Source organism: Musca domestica, unplaced genomic scaffold (genome assembly GCF_030504385.1).
Source record: "Musca domestica strain aabys unplaced genomic scaffold, Musca_domestica.polishedcontigs.V.1.1 9, whole genome shotgun sequence".
Lineage (NCBI taxonomy): Eukaryota > Metazoa > Arthropoda > Insecta > Diptera > Muscidae > Musca > Musca domestica.
The window spans coordinates 19,730,909-19,743,754 of NW_026712435.1; the positions used below are offsets into that span (position 1 = coordinate 19,730,909).

The window sequence follows — 12,846 nt, forward strand, 5'->3', positions numbered from 1 at the left end:
CGTTAATTAGTTTTTATATGCATGAGATTTCCAAATGGTTTATTACAATCAGCGTTCGAAAATAAACAGTACACTAACATAGTGTACTGTACCGGTACAGTATCACTAAAAAAATCTTTAGCGGTAGTGTTCCGGTACACTACCACTAAAAAATATTTTAGTGATACTGTACCGGAACACAACGATGATCGTAGTGTACCGCAGTCGGAGCGCTAAAAAATCGTAGTGTACCGCAGTCGGAACACTAAAAAATCGTAGTGTACCGGAGTCGGAGCACTAAAAAAACGTAGTGTTCCGCAATCGGTGCATTAAAAAATCGTAGTGTACCGGAGTCGGAGCACTAAAAAAACGTAGTGTTCCGCAATCGGTGCATTAAAAAATCGTAGTGTAGCACATGACCACATTAGAAAATCGAACTGATTTTAAACACTCAGCCATACACTGTAAAATATTTAGTTTTTTACACCAACACTCATTCATTTTTCGGTACCACAAAATAGCAGGTAAATTATTTGCATAATAACCCATTGCAATGCAACCACTAAAATACCATTTTTCGTGGAAAATTTCAATTTTGAATGGTTAAATCCAAATTATTATGACTTCAGATTTGGTCCTTTTTTATTCTTTCTACCTATTCCCATATTTTTCTACTTTCTTCAATCTTGCAACCAATCTAAACACACATGACAAATAAAATAAATCCAGCGGAACACTACGTTTTTTAGTGCTCCGACTGCGGTACAGTACGATTCTTGTTGTGCTCCGGTACAGTATCACTAAAATATTTTTTAATGGTTGTGCTCCGGTACGGTACATTATCTTAGTGTACCACTCCACCTCGGAACGGTACAGAACACTACGGTACAGTACCATACTGTTTATTTTCGAACGCTGATTACAATTCTTGTAATTCTAGTGTGTTGATCTGGGCTAAAACTTTGAATGCTCGAGCTTGTGAGCTCTTTTTCGTTTTTACAACATCGTCGCATTTTTAATAATAGATGTAGGTACGTAAGTACAGAAATAATGTTTACATGTTTAAAGATACAGGGTGAGATGAAAAAACTGCAACCAACTTCAGACTGCTGTCATTTCTAATCCACTCGTCCGACAGCTGTTAAAATTATTCCAGTGACAGCTCATCATATTGTTTACAAGCGTACAAAAGCATTTTGGAGGTGAGAATTTTCTAGGAAAAAGTTATTCGTTATGGAATTCAAGCGTGATAGTGTGATTTCTATTGGCTGGAAAACCACAAGTGGCTATCGTTAGAGCACTCCAGCATTTAAATGTGAATAAATATTTTGTGTCTCATACCATCGCTCGTTACCGTGATACTGGTAGCGTCAAGGAAGTGGACGGAAGAAAACAGCAACATCAGCATAAATGGTTCGAAAAGTAAAGAAGCGACTAGATCGAAAACCGCGTTGCAGTGGCCGAAATATGGCTCGTGAGCAGAACATATCGCAATATTCCATTCGGAAAATATTGAAAAAAGAGCTCAGAGTAAAGCCATTCAAATTCCAAAAAGTGCAAGAACTTACACCGCAACAAAAAGAAAATAGACTCAAAATAGGTAAAGAGGTTAAAGAAAACATTCGTTGTCCAGCAGTTTGTAAACAAACAAAATGATCGTGTTTACTTACCAAAGAGGTCAGCGGAAAATGTGAACCTTCGATTGGCCACCAGAAGTCATGCGTCGGCCACGGTGATGGTGTGGGCCGCCATAACAGTCGATGGTCGCTCTCTGCTCGTATTAATCGACCGTGGCATCAGAATAAATGCGGAATATTTATTCTGGAGGGTGAATTAAAGCCTTGGATACGCAAATATTTTGGCTGCAGACCTTTCCACTCAGCACGCGCCAACCAAGAATGGTTACAAAATGAGGCAAGATTGACACTAAAAAATATCAAAGTGTCGATCACCTAAAGCAAGCGTTTCGCCGGGAATGGGTCAAAATACCGCAGAGCAACATTCGTGCAGCGTGTGACGGTTTCATAGGACGTTCGAAGGCCATAATTCATGCCAAAGGTGACCAATTCGAACAAATCTAAACTTATTCTAAAATTTGATGTTATTTTTTGCTTTAATTCAATAAAATATAATAAAAAAAAACAATGTAAAAATTATGGCGTTTGACTTTGTTGCAGTTTTTTTTATCTCACCCTGTATACTTCATAATGTAAACCTTCTCGAAGTGAGATCATGCACAGCTTTTTACTTGTTTTTTATTCCAAATTTCTAAGCTCGTAAATTTTGCCTTTTCGCATATGGTTCAATTACCGTTTTCGAAGCAGAATAGAGTAGAATCTAATCCAAATTGTCTTCCATGTTTACTGAACAGGATTTAACAAATTCGAGTTCTCATGTGCCCCATCCTTCGTTGTTTCAGAATCGAATTTTAAACCCTAAATTAATGAATTTTGCAAACGACTATAGTGAGATTAAACAAAACTTCGATAGTGACGACAGTGAGTCTATGGGATATTGTTCTTAAGTAGCCGTTCAAAAGGAACCAACAATGGAACCTGCACAGTTACAACTGTTGATAGAAAGTGTTGTTAGTAATGCAATGCGGAAGGACAAATTAGAAAGAAAGTTGAAAGAGCAACTTGATAAGCTCAATCAAAAAATTCTGAATTAAGAGTAGATGCTCCGAATGTGACAACATTCGAGTATATTACAATTAGTCCTAGGGAATTCAATATGAAAATGTGTCGTGGAGGCAAACAGCGTACGTTGGCATTGAAGGTCACTGTCAAACAGTGACAATAATTAGAAATAAAATTCGAGGAAAGGTCAGAGCTTTATAACTGTCACATAATACAGTTCTCAACTTCGATGTTATAATAGTTAAGTTAGACTGCATATATGCTGGCAGAAGTTCCCTGCAAACACTTCGACAAAATTGGAGATGGTTAGTCAAAGAAATTTAAGTATTATGATAAGTCGAAAAAAGACTGATACTTGTCACTAACAAGACCATAATGACTCATGAAACAGAAGGGTCTGCCTTACTTAACACAGAAGTAAGAAGTCACGCCTTTATTTCAATGTTAGATTCGAAGTTCGTAATAGACAGAAAATGGTCCATGTAGGTCTACGTCTTCGTATAGCCCCCATATAACGGTACCTCCCCATATTCGGTATTTTGATGATTTTAGCGACATTATTTACCGGAACTATTTCAAATTTGGTATTTGAAGTTCGTAACAGAAACTACAGCATAAAACAGAAAATATGCCATGTGTATTGAAATTGGATATAATTAGTAAAAAATTAGATATAGCTCCCATATATATCTTCGTCCGGTTTGCCTTTTATTGTGCACCAAACGTGTAATATCAGCCCGAATAGTATGGAATTTTGCACATACAACCAAATTAAGCCTGAAAATAAGTATGCCAAATTTGATCGAAATCGGTTCAGATATAGCTATAGCTCCCATGTATATTGTTCATCCGATTTGTTATTTTTGTCCTCCGCAGCCGTAATATGCACTTTGTAACAACAATATTTGGGGAAATATATCAAATGCAGCTCAGAAATACCTTTGCTAGATTTTATCGAGATCGGTTCAGATTTGGATATAGCTCCCATATATAACTTCGTCCGATTTACTTTTTATTGTACACCAAACGTCTAATATTTGCCCAAATTAGATGGAATTTGGCACATGCGACCGAATTGAGTCTGGCAGCTAGTATGCCAAATTTGGTGAAGATCGGTTCAGATATAGCTATAGCTCCCATATATATTGTTCATCCGATTTGTTGTATTTGTTACCCACAGCCGTAATATGCACTCCGTAACAACGATATTCAGGGAAATATATCAAATACAGCTCAGAAATATCTTTGCCAAACTTTATCGAGATCGGTTCAGATTTGGATATAGCTCCCATATATATCTTTATCGGATTTCAAATTAAATTTGCACCAAATGGGCAATACAATTTACGAATTTAAAAGATACAAATGTTTCGGCATATTTAGTCCTCTGAACATTAAATAACAATTATAATCATAGCGTGTATGATTAAATTCTCCATAAAATCTTTTAATTGTTATGTGGAGCTCTACAAAATTAGCAAAGTGGTTAGGACTTGCTTTACTGGTTATCTAAGTCGATTTATGCATATCGTCCGTTCACCTGTCTATTCTTGTGAACAAAATGCGATTGAGATGAATTTTTCCAAACAATATTTGTTTGGCCCAAAGACGAACCATATTGAAATTGGCGATAATCGGATCAGGATCAGCTCCCATATATCTTCAACCGATTTCTGGTTAATTGTGCACCAAATGGCCAATATCAGTCCAAATGACCTGAATTTTGGCACATCCGACCGAATTCAGTCTAGAAGTAAGTACATAACATTTGGGGAAAATCGGTTCAGATATAGCTATGGCTCCCATATATATGTTTCATCTGATTTGATATTTAAATCCCTCTCATTCGTAATATGCTTTCGACAACAATGATATTTGGTACCAGATATCAGGTACAGCCTACAAATACCTCTGCCAAATTTTATCAAGATCGGTTCAGCTTTGGTTATAGCTCCCGATATCGGATCGGCTCCGATATATATATTTTTAATATAATCCTTCTCGAAGTGATATTATGCACTCTACAGAGTGAAATGAATAAACTACAACCAACTTCAGACTGCTGTCATTTCTAAGCCACTCGACCGACAGCTGTTCAAATTATTCCAGTGACAGCACATTATATTGTTTACAAGCGTACAAAAGCATTTTGGTGGGAATTTCCCAGAAAAAAAGTTTTTCGTGATGAAATTCAAGCGTGATGGTGTGATTTCTTTATATTTGGCTGGAAAACCACAAGTAGTGTCTCATACCATCGCTCGTTACCGTGATACTGGTAGCGTAGACCGACGTCAAGGAAGTGGACGGAAGAAAACAGCAACATCAGCAGAAATGGTTCGAAAACTAAAGGAGCGACTTGATCGAAACCCGCGTCGCAGTGGCCGAAAAATAGTACGTGAGCTCAATGTATCGCAATATTTCATTCGGCAAATATTGAAAAATCGGGGAGCTCGGGGTAGAGCCATTGAAATTCTAAAAGGTGCAAGAACTTAAACCGCAACAGAAAGAAATCAAACTCAAAAGTGCTCAAGAGTTGCTTCGCTTGACCGAAAGTGGTGAACTGCCGAATATGGGTTTCTCCGATGAGAAAACATTTGTTTGTAAACAAACAAAATGATCGTGTTTACTTGCCAAAGAGGTCAGCTGAAAATGTGAACCATCGGTTGGTCACCAGAACTCAAGCGCCGGCCATGGTGATGGTGTGGGCCGCCATAACAGCCGATGGTCGCCTCTGCTCGTATTAATCGACTGTGACATCAGAACAAATGCGGAATATTTCGCGAAAATATTCTGGAGGGTGTATTAAAGCCTTGGGTACGCAAATATTTTGGCCGCGGCACGCGCCACCCAAGAATGGTTACAAAATGAGGTTCCTCGCTTCATTTCCAGCGCACAATGGCCACCAAAATCTCCGAATACCAATCCGTTGGACTATTGTGTCTGAAGTATTTTGGAAATCAAGGTTGGCACTAAAAAATACCAAAGTGCCAATCACCTCAAGCAAGCGTTTCGCCGGGAATGGGTCAAAATACCGCAGAGCAACATTCGGGCAGCGTGTGACGGTTTCATAGGCCGTTTGAAGGCAATAATTCGTGCCAAAGGTGACCAATTCGAACAAATCTAAATTTATTCCAAAATGTGATGCTATTTCCGACATTTTTTGCTTTCACTCAATAAAATTAAAAAAATGTACAAATTATGGCGTTTGACTTTGTTGCAGTTTTTTTATTTCACCCTATACACTGAAAGAATATACATTAAAATGTTATTCTGGCTAATAATATGCTTGCTCCTGGCATATAACTTATTTTTTATAAATTCAAACCTTTACCAGATATTTTAATTGAGTGTAGTTTAAGTTGGTTCTCATCATTATTATCAAGGAGCCCCCAAGCGGTGAATGTCTTCCGCTGTCTGTCACATGTGGAATGGGATCACAACGATGTCAACGAAAGGTAATGAACATTTGATTAATAAATTATATAAAATACATACTCAATTCTTTATTCGACGTAAAATACATACATACGTATGCATACAGACATAGTTATGTACACGTTTATCTATCAATCTATCGACTCAGAATAATATACACATGTATGTACGTTGTGGCCGCCATTGTGTCACATCTTCATCAAATGCCATCCATTATTTAATCAATCATTTGCGGGGTATGCGACGACTACCCATTCGCTCGATGCCAATGCAAATTTTTCTAATTAAGGCTAATTCAATGCCTGCTCTAAGTTATGCGTGCGTATGTGTGAGTGGGTTAGTGAGTACGCGATAGTGTAGCAGTTCAAACTAGGCTCTTTTGAACTTTTGCAAACATTCATATAAAGTCAAACACTTTGTTTCGGGCATCAAAAAGAATACACACAATCCCAGTAGCATGCAGAGAAATCCCATGATGAAGAAGAAAACCGTTCCATTGATGGTCGCCAAGGCCGACACTAAGGCTAGTGCCAATTGGAGTGTATGCTCGCCAATCAATACCGCTGCCACGCACTTAGCCTTTTGCGTGACGGTGAATGCCTCTGACAAATAGACACTGGCCGCTATGGAAACCCCAACGCAAATGATAAATTGGAAAAGCAGCATTAGGAGGGCAATAATTTCCAAATCTAGCTGAACAATGGCTGCATTGGTATTTACCAAATATTCCATGATGCCACCAGTTATGAGCATAAATATTGTGGCCGGCAGCATTGTAGCTACACACATTCTACGCCGGCCGTATCTGTCGATTAGCAGGCAACCCAATAAACTGCCACATGCTCCAGTGGCCGCCATGGTGTACAAACAATTGGTGTCACAATTGAAGCCTAACCAACTGGCGGACAAATACACGCGATTGAATGGCTGCGACATTGTCAGCGTAACAAAGCCACGTAAAATAAACAATTTGAATAATGGGCCGGCGTTGAATCTCCGAAAGACATACCACCCACTCTGGTCGGCATCGATTGCCATTAATTGGACACAGTCCTCACGCACGCGCATCACTTCCGTTGTGGTCAATTGGGTGCCGATGAGCTGTTTCAGGACACTGCTTGCTGCATGTTCACGTTGCTGTTGGATGAGCAGTAGTGGCGATTCGATGCGTTGTTTAATAGCCCCAACGATGGTTGCTAATCCTAAGCATGCCACCACAATGCCGTGAATCTGATCGGGTTGCAGGCTGCGGTAGCCGGATGGTGGTTCGAGTGCATACCACAAATATGTGAATGTCAGTTGCATGAGTATACCGAACCAGAGAGAGCATCGTTCTGTTGCCATCACAAAACCCCGCATTTCCTTGCTGCACATTTCGGGACCCACAACGAACGTCTGCACCTGTGTCAAGCCCATGGCCATGCCTTCAAACACACAACTGAATGCCATGCCAATGAAAGAGTTTGGTAATATCACGAATAGTATCCCACCAAAAACAAGTAGGGAACCACTAGTTATCTGTGAAGAGGAAATAAATGTGGTAATTAGACGAAAGCAAGTAAAAATTGGTTGAATTTGTTTTTCATAGAATCTTCGATAATGAGTAGCAAGGGTGTGCATAGATTACAACAACTAACGATTTTAATCATCATGACCTATGGATTTTACTGAAACAAGATTGTCGTTCCTAACATTTAAATTGAAAATGAAAATATTTTAATATTAGTATCGTTTAAAAATAGAGCTCAGAGAAAGCATTTAAAAATTTATCTTTGGTAAAATTTTGTCTCTGGTTATCTATATTTTTCAGCCGAAAAAATCGGATAGCCTTAAAGGCTAGACTACATACGATTTTAGAGTATATTAATGTCAATTGAAAAATTATCTGTAGCATTTTTGTAGCATAATTTTAGGCACTACACACAATTTTTATACCCTACACCACATAGTGGTAAGGGTATTTTGTCTTTGTGCATTTGTTTGCAACATGGAGAAGGAAGCGTGATAGACCCATAGTTACTTTAGAGGATCTTTATAGAATCACTTTCTAAGTCGATGTATACATGTCAGTCCGTCTGTCCGCCCGTGCATGCACTCTTGTGAACAAAATGCAGGTCGCATTTATTACCCGATAGAGATTAAAATTTGCAAACAATATTTGTTTGATCCAAGGACGAACCCTATTGAAATTGGTAATAATCGGATCAGATTTAGATATAGCTCCCATATAGGGTGAGATAAAAAACTGCAATAAAGTCACACGCCATAATTTTTACATTTTTTTTTTAAATTTTATTGAATGAAAGCAAAAAATGTCGGAAATAGCATCAAATTTTGGAATAAGTTTAGATTTGTTCGAATTGGTCACCTTTGGCACGAATTATGGCTTTCAAACGACCAATGAAACCGTCGCACGCTGCCCGAATGTTGCTCTGCGATATTTTGGCCCATTCCCGGCGAAACGCTTGCTTGAGGTGATCGACACTTTGATATTTTTAGTGCCAACCTTGCTTTCCAAAATACTCCAGACACAATAGTCCAACGGATTCGTATCCGGAGATTTTGGTGGCCATTGTGCGCTGGAAATGAAGCGAGGAACCTCATTTTGTAACCATTCTTGGTGGTGCGTGCTGAGTGCGATGGTGCTGAGTCCTGTTGGAATGTTCACGGTCTGCGGCCAAAATGTTTGCGTGCTCAAGGCTTTGATACACCCTCCCATAATACAAACGGAGATTAATCGACCGGCTGTTATGGCGGCCCACACCATCACCATGGCCGACGCGTGACTTCTGATGACCAATCGATGGTGCACATTTTCAGATGACCTCTTTGGTAAGTAAACACGATCATTTTGCTTGTTTACAAACTGCTGGACAACGAATGTTTTCTCATCGGAGAAAACCAAATTCGGCAGTTCATCACTTTCGGCCAAGCGAAGCACTCTTTAGCTTTTTTGAGTCTATTTTCTTTCCGTTCCGGTGCATGTTTTTACACTTTTTGCAATTTCAATGGCTTTACCCCGAGCTCATTTTTCAATATTTGCTCACGAGCCATTTTTCGGCCACTGCGACGCGAGTTTCGATCATATCTCTTCTTTACCGAACCATTTCTACTGATGGTGCCTATTTTCTTCCGTCCACTTCCTTGACGTCGGACTACGCTACCAGTATCACAGTATCGAGTGATGGTGCGAGACACAATAAAATGTATTCACATTTAAATGCTGGAGTGCTCTAACCATAGCAACTTGTGGTTTTTCAGCCAAATATAAAGAAATCACACTATCACGCTTGAATTCCATCACGATTAACTTTTTTTCTGGAAAATTCTCACCAAAGTGCTTTTGTACGGTTGTAAACAATATGATGAGCTGTCACTGGAATAATTTTGAACAGCTGTCTGACGAGTGGCTTAGAAATGACAGCAGTTTGAAGTTGGTTGCAGTTTCTTCATCTCGCCCTGTATTTGTTTTGATCAGCGTAAAATTCTAAGACGATTTAGTCCTGTCCGTCCGTCTGTTGTAATCACACTAGAGTCAAAACGAATCAAGATAGGAAGCTAAAATTTTGCACAGATCAGTGTTTTGTCTGCATACAGGTCAAGTTCGAAGATGGCCTATATTAGTCCAAGATATCGTATAGCTCCCATATAACGGTACCTCCCGGTATTCTGTATTTTGATGTTTTTAAGCACATTTTTCAATGGAATTGTCTGAAATTCTACGCAGAGAGTTCTTTGTCAGTATTTTCCACCATGCAAGAGAATTGTCTATTTAGGTACACGATATCGTGTAGTCCCCATTTAACAGTACCTCCGGATATTCGGCAATTTGATGATTATAGCCACAATTTTCAATGGAATGGCCTAAAAAAAGCAAAAGAAGCAAGAGAATTGTCTATATAGGTCCACAATGTGGTGTAGACCCAATATGTCGGTATCCCCCGATATTTGGTATTTTGATGATTTTAGCGACATTATTCACCCGAATTGTTTTAAATTGCGTATTCAAAGTTCGTAATGGGTACTACAGTCTATAGCAAAAAATTGCGTATGAAGATCCACGTTTTCGTATAGCCCCAAAATGACGATATATCCCAGTATTTGGTATTTGGATGATTTTAGGTACATTATTCACAGGAATTGTTTCAAATTTCGTGATGCCCGTAATGTGTACTACAACTTTTGATGGAAAATTGTCTTCTTAGGTCCACATATAATTGCACCCCCATTTATTCGGAATTTTGATGATATTAGCGACACTTTTACCGGAATTGTTTCAAATTCCGTATTTAAAGTTTGTAATGGCTACTACAGCTATGATAAAATATTACTAGAGCAGACAATTTTCTGTCATAGGCTATACATCCGTTAATAATTTCAAATATCGAATTTGAAACATTTCCGGTGAATACTGTCGCTAAAATCACCAAAATACCGAAAATATTGAGGTACCATTATATGCGGGCTATACCAAAACGTGGACCCACATGGCCCATTTTCAATACCAAAAGACCTGCAGACATAATATGCATTGGAGTAAAATTTTAGCAACCTACTTTATTTCGTTCGGAAGCTAGAGTGGTTTCCACAGACGGATGGACGGACGGACATCGCTAAATCGACATAGAATTTTATGCTGATCATGAATATATATACTTTATGGGGTCCACGACGAATATATAGGGGTGTTACACACGAAATCACAAAGTTAATATACCCTCCTTTTCAAGGTGGAGGGTATGAATATACCTTTGTCAAATTAAGTGGAATTAGTTCTAGATATTTAACTCCCACATGTTCGTTTCATTTGATTTCAAACTTCAGTCGTCTTAAAGTTGTAAAACGGAATTCAATACGAATCATATTTGGTATGATTTATTCTACACAAATTCGCACCACTGTGGTGTGGTGTAGGGAGACATGTAGGCCGCCCAGCCGATTAGTTCAACATTTTCCTTCTCATTACTTACATGAGCAATATTTTTTGTTACACGTCCAACGAATGTTGAGGCCGCAATGCATCCCAAAATGCCACCAACAAATAACGCCACAATTAAAAGACTGCTGTCATAGTCGTAGTCAAAGCGATTTGGCGGAGCCTCATACACCGTCCAAGCCAGCTTCAGGCCGCCCGCAAAGAGAATTAACGAAGCGGGTATTGTCAGCAGCAATTGAATGCGACCATGCCATACTTGTTGGAACCATGTTTGGCTCTCCTCTTCTTTGATTGTGGGTAATATGGGCATTTTTTCTTAGCGGAAAATTCAGTTATTTTTTTGTATTTCTGTCTTAGGAATTTCAAAAATTGCTTTTCGCCAATTTTGTGATGATGTTAACAGTGGCACATTTTTTTAGTTTTGCCATTTATTGTTACGCGATTTAAAGAATTTTGAACACTGCCGTCCAGCTACCGACCACGAATGATTCACTAAAACTCTGGCTAGATTAGTACGAATTGTGGCCGAAGATAATGTGACACACTGCTATCAATAAATAATTTATTTATATTAACGATTTACGATTAGTGAGTTCCTTTCATTTCCATTCTGGTTTCAGATATCCCCTCAATGTTGCCAGACAGTTTAACGCATTTTTGCTGAGGCGTGTGCATAATCTATTGGTAACAAAAAAATACACGATATACAGTGGCTAATATCCGTCGATCCATGAGATTAGTTATGTTTCAGTGGAAAAAGGTATAACTTCCATATTTAAATATATGGTTGAGTACTGTTCCAGGAATATAGCCGATTTTGATAACACATAATCTAGAGATTGCCAATAAAGTTTGGTACCTCACATTAAAATACTATTCACTTATTTTATTGTCACATATTGCTTTTTCACTGATCCAATATATATTACTATTGTACATTCCGTTTATCTATGTTAATGAATTTCAAAATTTCAATTTTTTAAAGCCACTGTACAGTGTTCCCTGAGTACATTTGTTTTTATATTAAGTGATAAGATAGCCATGTTTGGACTTCTTATCAGAAGTGTGGCCCATAAACAAAATATCGATTGCAGGGAATAAAATGTGTTGGATAAATTTATGTATATTTGCCTTTGCTGCTTATGACGTTATGGGAATTTAAATTGAATAAACAATTGCTTTGAATTGCCTTTAGAGGATCCATGAAAATGATTTGCAGCTCCCCTATATCGCATAAAATTTTTTTAACATTTTAAATAAATTGTTTTAATACATTTGTAACAAGTTAAAAAGCAGTAAGTTCGGCCGGGCCGAACTTTGAATACCCTCCACCATTTGGAATGAAGTTGGAGATAAAATCCTTAAAAAATTTTAACAATTTAAAAATACTGAATATAGCCGTTATATTGGTGTCTATACGACGTGGACCTACATAGGCATTTGCCATAAGTCATTACCATATTCAAATTCGAAACTTGAAATAAACGGTGAATAATGTAGCAAAAATCATCATAACCATTCTGCCATAGGCTGTAGCATTTATTACGAACTTCAAATACGCGTCTCAAACAATTTCGTTGGGTATTTTACCTAAACTCGTCAAAATACCGAGTATAGGGAGGTACTGGTATGTGGGGCTTAACAATTCCGGTGAATAATGAATCTAAAATCATCAAAATACTGAATATGGGGAGGTACCGTTATGTGGGGGCTATACGAAGACGTGGACCTACACAGACAATTTTCTGTCTTAGGCTGTAGTATTCATTACGAACTTCAAATACCAAATTTAAAACCATTCCGGTTAATAATGTCGGTAAAATCATCAAAATACCGAATATAGGGAGGTACCGTTAT

At 38.2% G+C, this 12,846-nt stretch overlaps 1 protein-coding gene across 1 annotated transcript; it reads right to left on the minus strand.

The window, feature by feature from the left end:
* Positions 1-5,873: 5,873 nt before the first annotated feature.
* On the minus strand, positions 5,874-11,587 carry LOC101891719 (uncharacterized). The gene is made up of 2 exons (XM_005188792.4): positions 11,024-11,587; positions 5,874-7,571 (listed from the first exon to the last, which is right to left on the minus strand). The coding sequence occupies exons 1-2, from the start codon at positions 11,297-11,299 to the stop codon at positions 6,423-6,425; spliced, it is 1,425 nt and encodes a 474-aa protein (XP_005188849.2). The 5' UTR covers positions 11,300-11,587; the 3' UTR covers positions 5,874-6,422.
* Positions 11,588-12,846: the final 1,259 nt, after the last annotated feature.

Bases quoted from the DNA above. Each gene is read 5' to 3' on its own strand.
- LOC101891719 (XM_005188792.4), bottom strand. From the start codon at position 11,299: ATGCCCATATTACCCACAATCAAAGAAGAGGAGAGCCAAACATGGTTC. The intron at 7,572-11,023 runs GTAAGTAATGAG...TCCTCTTCACAG, and splicing joins TAACAAAAAATATTGCTCAT to ATAACTAGTGGTTCCCTACT.